The 19,834-nt window shown below is 45.0% G+C and overlaps 1 protein-coding gene across 3 annotated transcripts in view; it reads right to left on the reverse strand.

Annotated features, from left to right (window-relative positions):
* Positions 1 to 19,834, reverse strand: part of SYNJ2 (synaptojanin 2) — a 115,529-nt gene that overhangs the window by 40,733 nt on the left and 54,962 nt on the right. For 2 of the 3 annotated variants that reach the window (XM_019527020.1, XM_019527018.1), the window contains exons 5-7: positions 6,418 to 6,501; positions 4,659 to 4,720; positions 1,094 to 1,190 (exon numbers count right to left, since the gene is read on the reverse strand). In XM_019527020.1, the coding sequence (XP_019382565.1) occupies positions 1,094 to 1,190; positions 4,659 to 4,720; positions 6,418 to 6,501 (243 nt within the window). The remainder of the gene's footprint in view (positions 1 to 1,093; positions 1,191 to 4,658; positions 4,721 to 6,417; positions 6,502 to 19,834) is intronic. The other variant, XM_019527019.1, reaches the window with a different exon arrangement.

Below are 19,834 nucleotides of genomic sequence, written 5' to 3' on the forward strand. Positions count from 1 at the left end.
TGGAGGCTGAACAGGTTCAGGTCCTGTAGCCTCTCCTTGTAGGGCCTGCCCTGCAGTCCCCTGATCATGTGAGTGGCCTCCTCTGGACCCTCTCCATGCTGTCCACATCCCTCTTGAAGTGCGGCACCCAGAACTGGACACAGTACTCCAACTACGGCCTGACCAGTGCCACATAAAGGGGGAGGATCACCTCTCTGGACCTGCTCGAGATGCATCTGTGGATGCACGACAGGGTCCCCTTGTCCAACCCAGAACTGCTCCGACAGGACTCCACATGCTGTGGAGGGGACAGCTGGGGCACAAGGGTGGTTCAGCATGACGGCTGCCTGCTGGCTAGCTCCACACTGAAGCACCCTTGTGCCCCAGCCAGCCCTATCTACATGTGCACTGTGGAGCATGAAACAATGCCCCACTGGGTAGTACCTGTGTTTAGCTGGACTACCCTGTGGTGGCATTTATTAGTCCATGGTGACATAATAGGGTCACACATAATTAGTCAACTAAGACTAATTTTAGGTTTTTAAAAATTAAAAAGTCAACTGAGACTTAGGCCACATCTGGTCTAACAAACCAGTGGGGGCCAACATTTTTGGCAGGTGTGCCACAAATAAAGCTGCGTGACCTCCCCAAGTGCTAATCTGGGCCCTTCCCCCTTCCTGATCTGCTGCTCTGTTCCCTGTCCTGCTTGCTGCTATGCTCTCTGCTTGATCCCAGTTCCATTTTTAAAGATAGGCATATTATATTTACTCTTTTCCTGTAGTCCAGGACTGCACTTGTCCTCAACTAGTTATTGAAGATAACAGACAATGGCTCTGCAATTGCCTCAACCAATTCTTTGGAGTACTGTACGATGAATCGCATTCTGCCTTGCTGGTTTGAAAACATCCAGTTTTTAAGTAATATCTACCATCCTGATATTTTATTCATGAAATGTTACACAAAAAGGGAAAGAGACAAGATAGTCTAAGAAATCAAACTACCTAGCTTCTTCAGATATGGTGCCTATTAACTAGCCTGAGAAGATTCTCCCGCCTTGAGAAACAAGACTGAATATCTCAGCAATTTAATTTGAATTGATGCTGGCTGTTTTTACCTTGAAAGCCCTGTTGAGTACCTCTTCTCCTCCTCTGCTTCCCAACAGGTTAACGATCACTTGTTTTCCATATTGCTCTTTCAGAAGCATCATATGCCTGCAACAGCAGCAGCAGTACAGTTTGGTTTAATAACTCTTGCAAAGCAACTAACCTTTCCAAAGTGCTTGCAGCAGAGGTGGCTTACATGAAAGTTTCAGCACCAACAGCTGCACAAATATACCTTGGTTTCCTTTTAACCAACACTTAAAAAATGCAGTCCCTTACTCCATTTTTTTGTCATAATAGTAACCGTAGAAATTGTAACAATCATACTTTGCTTTTTGATATTGTAACATGTGCAGCTATTTTATGGCTCTGACCATACAAGATCATGAGCAAGATCAATGGTAGGATAGGCATCTACCTAAATTGTGCTGGCTGCTGATTATTTTTAGGTGGCCACTGTGCTGGCAGCCACCAATTTCAGGTGCTTTTTGCATTTTTTTTTTTCGCTTCCCTTCACACCACTCGTTGGCTGAGCCCAGCAGTGTCCCTGCCCCTCACCGCTATCTTTTTTTTCTGGAAGCTGTGGGAACATTCAGTGCCCAAAAACAGGCACTGAAAAAGAAAAGTTAAAAGGAAATCTTGCTAGGGTCAGGGGGCTAATCTGAAGTGGCAGGAGCTGGTGGGCTGATCGGGAGTGGGAGGCAGGACGACTGGGGACAGATTATGGGCATCAGTTGAAAAGCACACGTGCAAGCATGTGTATTATACAAGCTGTGTAGGCTTATCACAAGCCAGACATTGAAACTTCTGAATACAAGAATATCCTGCAACAGCAAATGGTCTGTAATGGCAGGAAGGAACATGAAATGAAAATTAACAAACAGCACCAATGATAGGTTGGCTTCTGCTGCCTGTTTTGCCATGCCCCAAGAATGGTGCTGAAAGGTGACAGTAAACCATCAACACAAGTCACAGACTGCATTAGTGAGACCTATAGCAAGAAATCAGCCACACTGTAAAACACAGTATACATTTCACAGCCCTGCCTTCAAGAAACCTGGCTATAAATCTAAATCAGCTGGGTAACAAGCTACGGCCCCCAATTCTGCAACTGGATTTGTTCAGGCAAAACCCTGCCCAATGCAAATATCCCTTTCATTTAAGTGAAGCTAGTTGCAGCAACAAGGCCTAATTTTGTACTAATATTGTTCTTTTTTTATCACTAATTGGAAGAATAATTAAAAAGGAAAAGAACCAAGGGCCTTGTCCACAGAAAACAGGAAACAGGATTTTTTAAAAACAAAGAATAGAAACACTGAAGTTAAGGCTTGCCATGTGAGCACTGCACTGGGATTTCTCAGAGAAAATAAAGTATAAAAAAAAGGTAAATTTGTATTCACTTCTCTCAGTGCCTTTTCAACATGTCAAAGCATCAGGTGTGAAAAAGAAACAGACTGTGGCCACTCCAAAACAGATAGAAAAGCAGCTGTGACTTGTTAGGCTCCAGTGACTTTTTCTGCACACATATTTGACTGCCTTTTGTCAAAGAGTCTCTTAATACAGTCCTTTAAAGATATAGTTTGGGATAGTTTCATACTTAGTAGGGTCGGAAGGGACCTGAGCAGATCATCAAGTCCGACCCCTGCCATGGCAGGAAAGAGTACTGGAGTCTTCCTTGAAATCCTGTAGTCTTCCTTGAAAATGGATGGTCTTGCACAATTCTGGCAGCAGAGAAAACCTGACATCTGGACTGTGATGTGCATAAGGAAGAGGGACAGCTCCAAGCCATTCCATACCTCCATTGTGCTTGTGAAGAAGCTGCTTGGTAGCTCTTGGGATAATGACTACAGGTTCTGTTGGGTAGGTGAGATGGTGAGCTAACTTCCCCCTGGCTGCATCTACACAAAATGTTGACTGCATAGTAGCTCCTTACTTCTGCACAGTAGCATTGTATGGTAAAGTGTGAGGTGATGCTACTGCACAGTAGTAACAAGCTACTGCACAGTCCGCATCATCAAGAAGCCACAGGGGGATGCTACTGCACAGTAACTCCAAGCATTTAGTATTTGTGTATGCAAGTCCTAAATTACTGCGCAGTAACAACTACACAGTCAGCATCACGTGTAGACACGGCCTGTGAAACCTTGGGGATTGCACAACATAGGGTGATGCTGGCTGAGTTGTGATTATATGTGCAGATTCCTTCTCTGCTGAGCAAAAACCTGCAAATGTGAAGGAGATTCAGGGAGACAGTTGGGCACAGCTCTGCCAGGAAGCCAGAAGACAGCAAGCCCCAGAATCTCACAAGTGTTCATGTATTTAAAATCAGTGGGATTTAGGCACCTTTAAGGATCTAGGCCCAAATTCTCTGGGGTATGGACTCCTTTTGACCAACGAAACCCTAATTCCCAATCATTGACCAAAACTATCAGTAACGGCCATTTTTTAGGAAAAGCACAATAAATAACACCAATAAAATACAAATACCTACATACAAGCAGGCATTTTGCTCAAACAAATTTTTAATTTGTCAATAAAAGTCACATGATTAGGTTAGTCAAGGGCTTGGAAATTCACAAAACAAACCCCATTGTATTGTTCTGAGACAGTGTTCCTGCTGAAGTCCATGACAGTCTGCCCAAAGAGGACAACAAGATCTGGCAGTCCTTGAGGATCAAGAACTGAAAGCAATCAAGTTGCCATATGGACTTTTGGCAGGTTTTAGCAGAGCTATAGCATCTTAAGGGGTTAGTCTCTGGATAAGGGCAAAGAAAGTCACCCCCACAGAATCTTCCTTGGCAACACAGTTGGATGCTAGCGGTTTGGTAGAGTAACATGAACATGGAAAGGAAAAGAAATCCAGATTGTAAAGCTCTGATATTTTATTTTACTTGAACAAAAAGTGAAGAAAAGTTATGAAGAGTCTAATGTCAGTGATTCTCAACCAGGGTTTTGCGGTACTCTGGGGTACTATGGGATCCTTTTAAGAGTGTCAGAGGATGCTGAACAATATTAGCAGTTTTAGGAATGCAAACACCTGCACTGGATTCACAAGATAAACCCAGCGATTTCAAGTAGGAAGCCATAGTGTCAAAAACATTCCAACCTGTTGTGGTCTTTCTGAGTTCTCTGCAACAGAAGAACTGCCGTGTTATTTTTCTGTAGTCAAAAATGAGCAAAATTTAAGAGCTGGCATTTTCCAAGGGGGTGCCTTATGTATAACAAGGGGTGCTGCAAATCTCATAAGGTTGGGATCCACTGGTTTATGTGCAAGTACATGTTTTCAGCCCTCAAAGAGTTCATTTGGATTTGCACTATTCTACACAGCATTCAGAAGTTCTTAATTCCTTTACAAACAGGCTGAGAGATCATTTTAATCCAATTGCCACTGAAACAAGAATGGGCAAAGCACTAAAAAGAATGGGTGGAAAGGAACAATTCTGCAACAGCAGGTCTAGGTCTAATAGGTGCTTTTTGTCTCTAACATCACACCTGTGGTTCACTGGCATGATATAAAGCTGTGGAACTTTGGTTAAATGCCTAGGGGTTGTGCTACTATCACAGTCAGATGCAGCCTACCTGTCAAAAGCAGGAGCATTAGCTTCCAAGCCTCTGTTAAGTCTCAGATGATGGGAACCAACCTAAAAAAAATAGAAGTAAAAATATGAAATAATTCTCTAAGCTGCTGAAATCCTAAATCACTAGATGTCTCCCTCTCTCCCTCAGAAAAAAATGCCTGTTTACTAGCACCACACACCCACACATAGAATGTCCTTGCATACAAAGTCTGCGGCTCTTATGAGAGAGTAATATTTACAATTACAATTGAAAACATGAACAACTTTAATTAACAGGATACCTCCACCCCTTTTATGGTCAAACAAATCTTTACTCTAGCCAATACCCTCTTTCAAGTGTCTCATAAGCTATACCACATGAGTGCACTGTGTACCCAACCTTCTTTTCTCCCTTAGATAGTCAGAAAGCACTGGGGAACTGCCAATTCCAGGGAGAAAGCAGCCTGACTTGTTTGATCTTTTGTTATGTAGATTAGCTGATTAATACAGTGCTTTGTTTTTTTTCAAGGACTAAATCCTGCACCACTGAACTGAAGGGGAGTTGTAACACTGGCCCCAGTGGCACTAGGTTCAACCTCTTACTAAGTGCTAACTATTGTTATTGCCATACAGTGTTGAGGACTGTGCTGAATATTTTGCCCAGCGAATGTCTGGCTCCTGTAGAAAGAGCATTAATGACATTTTCAAAACACATCATGTGTTCCTTCCTGTTCTTTTTCTTTCCTTGTTTTTCTGCCTGGGGTAGATTGTGCAACCCTTTCAACAGCAGTGCCAGAGCATGCACATCCAAGGAGTAAGTGCTCCTGAAAGCAAGCCTCCACTATGGTAAAGTTTGCATAATCTAGCCCCGAAGAAACAAAAATATATGCCACTGTCTTCTTGACAAAGGAGAGTATGTCCAATTAGAAATGATGCCCATTAGCCATAAATATTTGGTTCAGGGATAATCCCTATGGTTTCACAAATACAGGGCTGCTGGTATTTTTGTCCAATGAAAACTTTAGGGATTTACTGAATTTCAAGAGAATATTAAAAAAAGAAATCTTTGTTTCAATTATAAAAGCTATTGCATGACATCTACATGCAATGCACACATATTCATAGGTACGCGTGTTCAAATATACACTCTGATTGTCCTCTCCTATTCTGAGAATGCAAACCTATCAGGCTGCCTCTTGCCTGAACTCTTCCGTGATGTCTCATTGAGGGGGCAGCCAGAATGAACAGCTGAGTTGAAACAGGTTTAAAAGGCAAAACAGTTGTCTGAAGATGTGGCCTGTGTGTTCTCTGATTGGACTTGCCAGGCTAAATCCTACCTGAATGATTTATAAATGACTCCCCAATGTAAACCTGGCATGACGAGGGCAGATAAGTTTTGACCCAAACGTTCTGAGCTGTTCTTAGTTGACAGCAGTCTGATGCTGTTACTCAGGGCTATGCTAAACAGAAGAATGTGAGGATAGTTTGGAAGTAAAAAAAAGTCTTGTAAACTGAAAGGCAAGTGTGTAGAGTGAGAGGGTAAACAACATAGCATTTATAGGCTGTATTCATCTTACTAGACAATGCAATAATCATTTGATAAAATTCTGTGCTCTAAGCCGTGCACAAGATCAGAGTAGGTGATGATAATGTTCCCTTCTGACCTTGAGATTGAGCACATACACTGCACACCAAACATGCTTCCTTTAAAGTTAAAGAGCACAAGATCTAGATCCCAAGTACAAGTAGTGAGAGAACACTTCATTTTCCATTTTATTTACCTGAAGTCCTGGTTGCTCCCAAAACAGTGGAACGGACCCTCTGATCTGAACAAATGAAGAGATGTCATTGTCCAAATAAATTGTCTGCAGCAACAACAACAAAGGGAAAGAGATTCTTCAATTAAATGTGCTGTCCTGTCACTCTTCAATCAGGCAACTGAATTTAAGGCAAATCCCAAAGAAATAAGTGAACCATAGACATCAGTTCATCCTCAAAGACTTAGCTCTATAGGAAGGGAAACAAAACATGGCTTGCTTGCTTCCATGCCACCTCCCCAGGTTTAATTTTCTACTACTCACTAGAAATAAAACAGAGGGTGTTTAAGCCACCACCAGCAATCAGACAGAGCCTTTCAGTTACACTGAAGATGCAGTAGCTGGACTGGTAAATCCACTCAAACAGGCCTCTCTCTCTCACAGGGGATTTACTTAGGGGAAGTGTCACTTCTTGTGACGAATGATGGCTAATGCCAGGTGTGGAGTAAACTTATCTGCTGCTTCATTAACTATTTTTCTTTGACCACACGTTGCGTCTTGCCAGAGTGTCCGATGAAAACACTGCAAAACCTTCAGCTTCACCACACCCCTTAGGAGATGCAATGAATTGCCCTGTGAATTCTATTTCTTTTCCAGGATATTCATAGTAAAGTCTCTCTGGTTCTCCATTGCTGCCCTGTTCTACCCTCCCATGTTTTTAATCTGTGCGAACACTAATAGCAAGCGATCTTACAGCAAAGCACTGCTGGTGCATCTGAAATACAAAGGGTGTGTTCTCTCCTGTCCCTGGCCCCAAGGGAAATGTTATATTTTAAATATGCTGAGGGTAAAAAGTGTTATCTTCAGACACAGTATGACCACACAGCAACTGTCTAAAGCCAAGCTCACCAAATTGGCCTATACTTAGCAATGGAATCCTGGCTCTTTTCCATCTGTGACATATAATACAAGTCTCCATTATCTCATACATCAAAATGAGCCCTCCATAGCCCAGCAGAGGGATGGTTTAAGGTAGGTCATCCAGGTAGCTGCTTTTTTAACTGCACTGTATCATTTAGCATATCAGTTGCCTGGTTGGGAATAATCCCAAAATGGAAGGAACAGAAGGGATACAGAACAAAGCTGCATAAGAAAGATGAGCAGGGAGCATGGCATTCTACACCCTGCCCTGCCACTGGCCTGCTGGGCAACCTTTGGAAAGTCACTTCACCTTCCCCAGCTCTAAAATTGTCCATTCTAGAAAGTGCTAAGTGATCAACAGAGTTAAGTCACTAGATAAGAGCTTGGTATTATTGTTATTATTTTATTTTTTCAGGGTCAAATATTAACTTATTAATCTTCATGACCCTTTTGCAAAGCAGGTCTCCCTTTTTGCTGACTGAGAGGAAGTAAGCAGTTTCACCAAGAACACAGAAAGGCTTAGTGCTAGAATTAGAGTTAAGCTGATGACATGAGATCATGATGTAAAATACACCTTGACAAAGGTTTTCAATCAATGCCCTTAATCATCTGCAATGTTTAGTTACCATGGTGACAGGCACTATATAAAACCTAAGATAGTTGCTGCTTCCTTTCTGTTTCTGCCATAGGAGCTGCTTGTTGCTATGTGGTAGAAGCCACTCCTTTCTCCATCTTTCGCTTTTCTCCCAGCGTGTCATAATATCAGGTGAGTCAACTCGAGCCCTCCAATTATACATTAAAATCACAAATCCAGAGGGCCAGAATAGAGTCTGGTGTAAACTTCACTGACCTCTGTGAAGCTAGATTGACTCACACTAGATAACCTGGCTCAGATTCTGAAAGGAAACTTGGAGTCTAATTTTGACTCATTTTAAAATTTCAGAGGAAAAAAGTGATCGAGTGATAAACAAGTGAAGTCAGGGAGTGCCATATACTGAAATGAAATGTCACAGCTCTGCAAGGTCACTAAAAATCAAGACTCCCATGCAGGGGCAGGATTTTAAGAGGGGTATGTTGTAATCTTAACTGGCACTGCAAGGGTGGCTACACCACCAACCACCACTCCCATGTCCCCATCACCTGGGCAGGCTGACTGCCCCAGGGGAGCAGGAGGTGGGGACCATTTTAAAGTCCCTCAGTCAGGTAAGAATCTTACTTTCTCCCTTTCATCCCCTCTCCCTTCCTCTCCATGCTCAGCCACACATATCTCCTCCCCTACCCTCCCATCACCCACCGCTGCTCTGCCCCTGCATTCCCCAGCTGACCTGGGGGCAGGGGTGTGGGGAGGCTCCAGAACCATTCCTGCTGTGCTCCACCTGGGCTGCACGGGCTCAGTAGCGCATAGGTTCCTCCTCCCTGAGCCTGCTCCTTGAGTTGGTAAGGAGTGCTTGGGGGGTGGGGCAAGGAGAAGAAACCTGCCTGCTGCCACTATCCCCAGCTGAGCCTGGCTCCCTGTGGTGCCCAGCTGGAGCACAACAGGAGCAACTCTGGAGCCTCCCTCTAGATAGCTGGGGACAGCGGCAGTGGTGGGAGGGGGAGGTGCTGCTGAGCACAAGGGGAAAGGAGTATGGGGGCGGGGGGAAGAATTCTTGCTTTGGTGATTTAAAAAAGTCCCCAACTGTGACATCACCTGAAAGTGAGGTGTCATTGCCACTGCACCCCCTCTGGATCCACCCCCACTTGCATGTATAGGGGAGTTACATATATCTAATATTACACGTACAGATAGGCAGTCTGAACATATGAACAGCTTTACACTGTTTATAGGAAGCAGGGACTCTGCTTAGAATACTAACGTTAAGATTATGCTATGCCACAGGATGTTTTGTCCTCCATAAATTGCTCCTAAACTGCTTTCTCTCAGGTTATTAAGGAGTTCAAGGTCATGCCACACCCTTGAAAAAAAATTTCCCCTAAGGACACAGACAGAAGTTACATTTTTCACGTGATCAGGCTCCTGAAAGCACGCTGCAGCCATGCTGTGACACATATGCATGCCTGCAGAGTGCTTTTAATGTGGCCAATTGCATGAAAAATTAACCCTCCTCAAAGGAGGTATCAGATGAAGGCATTCTGCTTTAGTGCACCTTAGGGAACTTGTGTTCCCTAGTGTTAATTTTTTCCTTGTTAGGGGCTGGGGCTGTCAGCAGGGAGGGAAGAAGGAGGAGGGAAGCAGAAGCCAGCAGCAGTGAGCTGCCACTGGGGGCTTTGCCCGGCCTGAGCTGGGAGGGAGAGGTGGGGGGAGGTGTGAATCAGAGCCCCCTTGCTTAGCAGACTTGGCCTGGCTCCCCCCAGCACCCCAGCCAGAGGGGCTGAGGGAGGAGCCACAAGGCAGAGGAGCTCCAATCCACATCCCCACTCCTTCCAATTTAGGGTGGGCAAAGCCCAGAGGCAGCTCACTGTTGCTTGCTTTCTGCTCCCTCCCTGCTGACAGCTCCCCCCTGGGGAGAGGGGCAGCCCCTGCCTGCTGGACAGGAGGGTCAGTACAGGCAGGCTCAACCCCCCCCAGCCCCCAACCCAACAGGTAAAATGTCTGCTGGGCTGGGGTGGGAGGGAGGAGCTCTAACTTGGGACACTTTACGTAAAGTGCCATGAGTTAGACCAAAGGCCTGAATGCCTACCTGTGCCCTAAGTGTTGCAACAATGTCTCTGACTTCCCTGAAAACTGGCAAAAATTATTTAGCTGTAAATCCACCATGACCCCACCCAAGTCTTTTTAAGAGTTTTTGCTTCCCAGAAAACCTGTAAGTAGGGGCTTGCAGTCTTCATTCCTAGATAAATGTTTTACTTAACCTCAATAAAGCACATACTGCTTGACTTACATCCAGTTTACCAAGCAGTTCAGGCCTATGATCAATCTTTGTCATTATTTGCCCCCCTACAATCTGTGTATCATCTACAGCCTTATAATCTTATGTTTTCTTTCTGGTCATTGAAAAAACAAAGAGAAATAAGGCCAAGATTCTAGTGGAATCTTGCAGGGATTGAAAAGAACCCATTTAATGACACTTTCCCATTTCAAAGTACATTTTAAAACTAGGTATTTTTAAACAGCTTAATATGATCTGAGTTGGATTTGTAACATTCCAGTTTCTTAATCAAAATACTATGTGATATCAAATCAAATATCTTATAGAAGTCTCAGCATATTGCATTCAGTCTATTACTTTTTTAATCAATCAAACTTGTAGTTTAATTTAAAAAAAAGGGATTAAGCAGTATGATGAAATGAATTTTCCACAGATCTATACTGACTGGAATCATTCTCCTCTTTATTCTTTACTAAAAGTCTTATATCAAATGATCTGCTATTTTTCCTGGGATTGATGCAAGATTTATACGTCTCTAATCACTCACCCCTGACCCAGTAGCTGGGTGATTATTACCTGTTTTAATTTTAGGCATGACATTTGCCTTTGTACAATCTCAGACATTTTCTGCCTTTCAGGACTTATTTAAAATTAATGCAAACAGTCTAGAGCAATAGTTTTCAAACTTTTTTCATTTGTGGGCCCCTAAAATGTTTTGAATGGAGGTGCAGACCCCTTTGGAAATTTCAAATGGAGGTACAGATCCCTTTGACTTGTAAGTGTGGGCATTCACATACTTTTGATTGATAATAAGTCATCTTTTGAGGACCCTCCAGAGGTCCACAGACCACAGGTTGAAAACCACTGGTTTAGATCAATGGTGTTCAACCATTTTCCCCAGGATGCTGGATGGGCAGTGCCCAGTTGATCTGTGAACTAGATCCGACCAATGGTCCCAATCTGGTGCCTGGAGCAGACTTAATGAGCACCATCCAGCTGCGCAGGAGGGGGAAACCCAGCCTCTTAGGGGACACGGGTTTGACCTGGCCCTGCAGGATGACGAAAGGGGCACAGTTTTGCCCTTTGAGGGAAAGAGAGTGTGGCCTGGCCCTAACCCAGCCTTGTGGAGGGAAAGTGGGCATGGTATGGCCCCAGAGGGAAGGGAAGGGAAGTAATGGGTGTAGCTCCACTCTAGCCCAGCCCTGCATAGGGGGAAAAGGGGCATGGTCTTGCCCTGCAGGAAAAGGATAAGGATGTGGCTCCACCCCACAGGGAGGAGGGAGTGTGGTCTGGCCTCAATACAGCTGTGGGGGGAGAAGATGTGGCCCAGCTACATGGGATTTGGGAATTTGACGGGGGGACGGTGGCTGTATTAATGGCCACCCCTCCCCTACCACCAAAATTTCCTGACCCCCAAGGAGTCCCATGGGCCAGATGCGATGGCTCTACCCATCAGATTTGGCCCACGGGCCAGAGGTTGAGCACCCCAGGTCTACATCATTCTTGGCCAACTCTTGGGCACAAATTATTAAGATGCACTGACTTAAAAATAATTTTGGCAGCTGCTATTTAACACCCTCCTGAGTTCCTACTGGAAATGAGAATATTTCATCACAATCAGTGTATGAATTTACCTTTCATCTTTCCATCTAGTAACAAACCAATGCATTATTAAGGTTCATCAGTTCTGCTCCTCCTGCACATGTTGCACTACAGCTGCGACAGTTCCACAGAGGCACATTCGACCCCTTTCCCCCCCTGCCCTCCTGCCAAGTGCCCTCAGGCACTGCGCAGCACAAGGTGTGGGTGATTGCGCCAGTATGGAGAGCACGTGTCTGGCTGCGCCACCGCAGCTGGTGATGCAGAGAAACCAGAAGAGCAGCTGGACTAGATGATCTCCTGAGGTCACTTCTCACCCTTACTTTCTATGATCATGTTCTTAATATTTACCATATTATCGTATATGGTATTTACCATATACCATATTACCAAATATTATATTACCATATACCATATTACCAAATATACCATATTTATTTGCATACCACATGCAGCTTTCCCTCCAGATTAGTCCTCCAAACTAACAGAGGGAGTGTGTCTTAGGTAGGGAGGATGATTTTTGCACTAGAATAGAAGCATGGAGAAGATGCCTAGACCTGTGCTTCTCTCTGGCTAGCATTTAGCAGGGGCAGAGTCCAGTTTTAACTCTGTTTAAAATTCTGATTTTCCTCTCAAGACCAGCAAGTCATTCCATGCAATCAACTTTCAGCTATGACTGGAAAAACCATTTTTTCTTCATTCCGCCTTCCCAAAAGAATGTGCTGGTCTTGGTGGAGGGAAGAGGAGGCATATGGTATGTGAGAAAATACAGTACTAGGAAAACTGTTTTACTGTCCTTAACTCTCCTGGCTATTGACTTTCCATTCTATAGTTTCCCATCCCAATTTCCAACAAGTAATAGCTACTAATATATACTCTTACTATTAACATTTCTTCTTCCCATTTGCCAGACATTTCAGTTTTATAACTGTTTTTGCTTCCTTCCTAACCCAGACTGGTTATTAACCAGCATAGTTTACCCTCTCAAGTGCAGGTTATGGATTTGTAGGTATTTAGTGGAATATTTTTAAACAGTTCTCAATCATCACTCACATTTTTCTGTTCAAATTCTCTCCCCCACATAACTTTGCACATAAGTGTTTTCAGTTTGTGAAATTGGCTTGTTTATAGCATCCAATATAAATATATTACCAGTTTGAGTTTTAATCTATTTGCACATAATTTACATAATCAACTGAGAATCACTTGCATCTAAGCAATTACTTTTTTTTAGTTCTGTGATCAATTCCTTTGCATCTGCAAAGTTAGGTCTAACATAGAATTCCCGCACGTTAGATTCAACACTGAGTTAAGAAATTGTCATGTATTTAAGAAATTGTCACTTATATTTTTTTAGGAATTCAGAGGTTGACAACATAAGCTTTCCAGCATGTCATCTAGACTGAAGTCCCCCAGGATGATGTAACTTCTTTCCAACACATAAGGAATAGGTGCTTATGGAACTGGTTGTCCTGACCTCTAGTAAGATTATGTGGTCTTCAACAAACCAATTAGTACCCTATGTCAGGACAGTGACATGGTAACTTTCAAGATAATTCTCTTCCAACATCTCAGTGACTTGGAAACACAGTAATGGGGCACTGGGGCAGATCCCCAGGCCCCATTCTGCAATCTACTCAGGTAACCACATTGACCTGGGAATCCACAGGGCTCACTCCTTAAAGGTATCTGACCTGAAGCCAGGCTCAGTCAGGAATGAGAATCCTCCCCCATCTGAGCCTGCTTCCCCTTTTATACCACTCTTCCAAGCCTGACATTAGCTGCAAGCATACCAGGGTGGGGCCAACACAACCTAGCAACTCTTTAACCCCTTCCTCATCAGAGGCTAGCCAGTCCATGCCATCACAAACATGTAACGCTTCACCTCTTTTATACCATGTATATTGTGTGCATGTATGGTGGGGGGGGGGTGTATTGTGCGGCATGGGGGCTGTATATGCAAGGGTTGTGAGGGGGTGTGGCTGTGTGTGGGGGGCATAAGGTATGTTGGGGGGGGTTATAGGGACAGGGTATGGGCATGTGGGGCCCCGCCCCCCCACACTCCTCCCATCGTGTACAGTCCCCGCAGTGGCAGCAGCAGCAGGAGGGTGCTCATGCCCAGCAAAGGTGCTGGTGTCTGGCATTGCGTAGCTCCGGGCAGCACTGCACACTGTGGGGAGAAGCACAGTGTGCAAGTGCAGAGGATACATGTGCACGGTGGGAACCACTGGCGATAGAGGCAGGCCGGGGAGGCTGTGCTCCCCGGCACAATGTGCAGTGCTGGACAAAGCTATGCACTGCCAGGCACCAGCACCTACACCAGGCATGAGCACCCCGAGCACCCACTTGCTTCAGCTGCTGCCACCGCCTGCAGGGACTGTGCGCCAGGGAAGGAGTGTGTGTGGGGGGGAGGGGTCCCCACACCCGTGTTGTGAAGTAGGAATTTTTTTTGAGTCAGGGTCCAACACAATTTTTCCCCTTCTGCTGAAAAAAGGGAAGGTTAATCCAGAAAGGCCCAACTCCCTTTGATATCCTGTAAGGTTTTAACTTTAAATGGATCAGTCAGCAGTTATAAGGAGAAAAATATCAAAACCGTTGATTTATTTTATTGGTAGCCATTCTCATTTAAAAACAGCCAAAAAAATCATATTCCCAAGGTTGAGGAGCATATAAACTAAATAAGGAAAGCATGCTTGCTTTTCATTGCTATCTGGAAAAAAGAATGAAAGGAATTTGGGGGAGTTCCAGCTACAAAGCAGGGGGAGAAAGGCTGGATAAAGTTAACTTTTGTTCTCTTTAGAGATCCCCCAAACAATGTTTTACTTTTTTCCCTTGATATATGAAATACTGTGAACAAAGCAAAAATGTATGAATTAGGCTCCCTCTGGGGAACAAAGCATAATATAAAACCTCTGCCAAAGATGACGGGTAGCGCTGAGAGTAGGAAGGAGTGCCCCTCCCTTTGCAAAATGCTGGAATAATATTCCATGTACACATGTCTGGAGGGCTTTTTTCCGGAAGGGTCGCCTTCTCTCTTTGCTTCTGATGCTTAAACCTTTCCTACTGTTTTTTATCTTTCTTGTAAAAAGCAAACCCAATGATCGCACAACTAAAAAACTGACTGGTGGCTTGGTTTTGAAAAGCAAAACTCAAGCAAGATACTTAGCTTTCCTCCCTCCTGCTCCTTCTGCACAGTGAGTCACAGCAGTTAAGTGAGCCCACAAAAAATGACTCATTGCAGAGCTGAAATGCCACAAGGCTAACTCAGTGGGAGACAAAAGAATACCATCTATGCATGAAACAGCTGCCTGGAGATAAAACTAATTGTTTCTTCCTCTTCTTAAAACAGAAAAATGTTAGAACTAATTCACTGTAAAGGGGAGAAAAGTCCTGCCTTTTTGGAATCCTAGGGTGCTATTTATTCAGGAAAGCACAGAGCCAGCATGCCATTATACTGTACAAACTGTTGCAAATGGAAACAAAATGTTATTCAGCCAAGATATTACCTCACAGCCGATTAGTCAGTAGCCTACTATGAAAGCAGGAGAGTTTACTCTAGGGCTTTTGCTTCTTAAGTACAAGTGGATGCCAGCTTCAAATCAGACAAGGTTCTTTGGGTAAATCTGATCTCTTTTATTAGACCAACTCAAATAGTTGGAAAATTTCTCTTTTGCAAGCTTTCGGGTACAAATACCCTTCGTTGGGCTGAGGAAGCACCTGCAGTTGCTTCAAATCCGCCATCCCGTTAGCCCAATTTTATTTTCTTAGGACAGTCAATCAACAAAAATTATGTACATTATCATTAATGATAAGAGCTTTTATCTTTTTAAAAAAAACAAGGGCTGCAATAGTTATCAGTTTATCCAAATCTTATTGACCCTTCAACCCTGTACTCATTTCCAAAAGCTTTGGGGGCTTTTGCTTTTCTAGTTTTCAGTTCCTTTTCTCCTCCAGCTCCTAGATGACTGGTGGCAGAACTGGAATGGAAGCGTGGCAGATCCTTTGAACAACATGCAGCTCCAGACGCATCCCATCCATTTCAAGCACCAGTCACCTATCAGCATTTTGCTGTTCCATCAGGGACTGAAATTTATTTATTTATTTTTGCCATGAGGCAAATCAGCATTATGTGTGTGTGTGAATCATTTCCAGGACAGTATGCTGTCATAACCAAATAAGCTAAATCATCTCTGACAGAAATGGCTGGAATACCAAGAAATAGTGGGAGTTGGACTAGATGACCTCCCGAGGTCCTTTCCAACTTTAATTTTCTATGATTCATAGCAGACTGGTAACTGTACTGCTGGGAAGTGGTATCACAAATTTGAAAGTTGGCAACCCATCTCAGTGTCTCTTTTTTCTTTATAATAGCAAGGCCCTTCCAGTCCTACCTTACAAAGACAAAAGTTCACTCCCCTCCCAGTAATTTTGGTCATTCATTCATTACATTTGTACAAGTGACACGAAGCAATGGTATCAGTGGCATTAGAAGAGTTGCAGAGCACAAGTAATCTGATACAACTTCTACAGTTTCATTGTCCTCCACTTGGATTCCACTTTTTCTCCTTGGGCCCCACAGAAGGAAACTGAGTTGCTCGAGGTCACCCAAAGTGTCAGTGGAAGGACAAGGAATGGAACCTGTGTTTGCCAGGTTCCTGGCAAATTCTTTTACCACTGGGCTACCCTTTCTCCTGATAACTCCAGTGAGATTGGAGAAAGTGCTGCACTTAATGTGGTGCAGTCTCGTAGGAAGGGGTGACCAACCTGTAGCACACTTGCACAAGTGGCACGTGCAACCACTATGTTTCCACGCAACAGATCAAGGAACAAGGGTGTCCACCACTAGGCACGTCTACATGAGACGCTTTACTGTGCAGTAGAGATAATTACTGTGCAGTAAGCATTTGCATCTACACGTGCAGATACTTACTGCACAGTAATTGGATCTAATTGCAAGTAAATGCAAGTAGCAAATTTACTTATGATTAGTAACTGCGCAGTAGTGCACATGTAGACACCTGACCAGCAGCAAAAATGCTCCCAGTCAGCCGGACAGCAGGGGGTAGAAGATTGCTCCCTGCCCCCAGGCACTGCCTGTTGTTGGGGCAGGCTCTGCCACCCAAGCCTGGGTGGGAACAATGTCCCCCAGCCCCAGCAGCAGAGAGCTACCAGCCCCAGCTATGCAATCCTTGTCTCCCAGTGCCCACTCCATGGTCATGGACCCGGACTGGGAGATCTGTAGTCACAGGACGAAGACTGGGAGGTCCTTATCTCCCAATGCCAGCTCCACAGTTGCAGGGCCAGCACTGGGCAATCCTTATCTCCCAGCCTGAGCCCTGTGGTCATGGGACCCAAGCTGAGAGATCCTTATCTCCCAGTGCCAGCTCCACAGCCATGGGGCTGGTGCTGGGAGAACATTATCTCCCAGCCCAGGTGCCGTGGTCATGGGGCTAGGGCATCCTTATCTCCCAGCCCAAGCCTTGTGGTCATGGAACCTGGGCTGGGACATCTTTACCTCCCAGCCTGAAGCCCTGAAGTTGTATGACCTGGGTTGCAAGACCCTTATCTCCCAGCACCAGCTCCATGGTTGCAGGGCCAGTGCTGGGAGATCCTTCCCTCCCAGCACCAGCTCTGTGGTCGTGGGGCTAGCTCTGGGAGTTCCTTATCTCCCAGCGTCAGCCCCGTGACTGCAGGGATTGAGCTGAGATATAAGGAGCTTTCAGCCCTGGTCCCATGATCATGGAGTGTGAGCTGGGAGCTCCCTACTGCTAGGGCAGGGGGACATTGTCCCTGCCTGGGCTCTGGTGGCACAGCCCACCATGGCAGCAGGCAGCTCCTAGGGGCAGGGAGCAATGTCCCTGCCCCTGCCAGGAGACAGCTGTCTCCTGACCCCTGGGCTAGCACCCAGTGAGAGCCTAGAGCTCCCACTAGCTGCTACAGGGGCCCACTGCAGGGCTGCAGGGATGGGAGCAGTCTGCTAGAAGCAGCAATTCTACTCCCACGTCCCTGCATGTGTAGATATATGCCTGGCAGAGTTTACTTAAGTAGTTTACTCAACAGTATACTGCTCCCAGATTGTAGATATACCCACTGTTTAGGATGTATGGCTTTAGAAAGCACACACTTCAGCCATCTCCTCCCACTTTTCCTTTCCTCACAAATATGCAGCCAAACACAATTATTTTCCAATACACTAGAGCCTAGGTTCATATGGGGAACTTAGGTCTTTCAAATCTCAAATTTTAGGTGCCCTGCCCCATAGGGAAAGCAGGGAAAGCCTGTCCTCAGAAACTCTATAGACCAGGGGTTAGGAAACTTGCTAGAGAGGTGGGAGACTGGTCTGCCATATCCCAGCTGAGTGTTGTAACCAGTAGGCTACTGCATATGAAAAGGGCTTTCCTTTTTTGCTATTTTGTGCTTTGAGCATATTGATTTGCCTACACCCTGTAAGGGACCATTCGTTTTTTTAATCCTCTGGGTCTTAAGACTGAGATAGGTCCTGAACATCTTGGCAGTGTCAACACTAAGGTAGTTCTGTGAAATCCCTCAGCAGAATAATAGGGAGCTTGAACAGTGGAAACATTGACATTTACAGGATCTAGGATCAGCTAAGAAGGGATTCTGTAAACGCCCGTGGTACCTACATGCTGGACTAAGGGGGCGGGTCTACACTTGCACTTTAATGTGCATTAGCGTACTAGTGTCACAAAAAAGGTGCTCTTTCACTAATGCGCATTAAAATAAGCTAAACACGTATTTCTAGTACTTCACAATACAGATACTAGAAGTAATGCGCATTACCTAAAGTTCATTAATGAACATGTAGACATGCACAGGGAGGTGTCCTATTGTGCATCTAGCTTTCGGCATCTAACTTGCACTGTCCAAAAAAAACCAAAAACATCTAAATTGGGTGCTCAATGTTGCATGTTTGCCCCTAAAAATGTTGAAATCTGCTGACCCAGGCTAGGGGTGGCAGTTCTGTCACACACTGAAAGCTACTGCTTATTAGGGGTGTGCGAAGCAGGACCTATTCGATTTGGATTCGGTCCAAATCGGGGGCAGTGATCCAATTTGTTGATTTGGATCACTGTCCCTAATTCGATTCGGCCGAATCCAAATCTGAAGATTCACTGCTGATTTGGAGAATCAGTGATTCAGACATAGACACAGCTTTAGAAGTTTTTTCTACATACCTCGAGATACCAGTGCGCAGGGCCCCTCCTCCCCCACCCCATGTCCCCCTGACTTGGCGATCGGCCGTGGGGGGACCCTGAGCACCCTCTCCCCAGACCCAGGAGGCACCAGTCGCCAAGATGGGGAGGCGTGGGGGACCTGGTGGACCTGGAAGTTGACCGGAAGTGCTTCTGGTCCACTTCTGGGTCTGCTGCCGAGTACACTGGGGAGCTCCCTGTGCTTCTGTGGGATGCTTCATGTGCCCCAGAATCGCAGCACTCACGAGCCGCCTGCTACCTAGAAGTATGTAGAAAAAACATTTAAAGCTGTGTCTATGTCCAAATCTCCAAATCGATTTGGAGAGTTCTGATTTGATGCAGAGAGATTAAAGGGTCCTCTGATTTGATTTGGATTTGGAGATTCGGCCTCTGAATCGGGCCAAATCTCTGCCAAATCAAATCAGGGACTGAAGCTTCACACAGCCCTACTGCCTATTTAATTATCTATGTTCTTCCTTACAGGTGCACTTACTTTAGAACCCTAATGTTGCTGTTTTCTTGGCTTCCTACTCAAAAAGAACACCTGAGTAAGAAGTGCTTATTTCATCTGCCATTGGAGATATCACGTTGTTGAGATCCAGTGCCTTTTTTTTTTAACCAGCAGTGATCCTGCATGATCCGGGGACAACAGGGCAGACCCTACAGTGAGAGACTGCGGGACCTGAACCTATTCAGCCTCCACAAGAGAAGGCTGAGGGGGGACCTGGTGACCGTCTATAAACTCACTAGGGGGGACCAGAAGGGTTTGGGGGAGACGCTGTTTCCCCTAGCGCCCGCTGGCATAACAAGGAGTAATGGGCACAAGTTGATGGAGAG

Source organism: Gavialis gangeticus, unplaced genomic scaffold (genome assembly GCF_001723915.1).
Source record: "Gavialis gangeticus isolate Ggan-Ray unplaced genomic scaffold, GavGan_comp1, whole genome shotgun sequence".
Taxonomy (NCBI): Eukaryota; Metazoa; Chordata; order Crocodylia; family Gavialidae; genus Gavialis; species Gavialis gangeticus.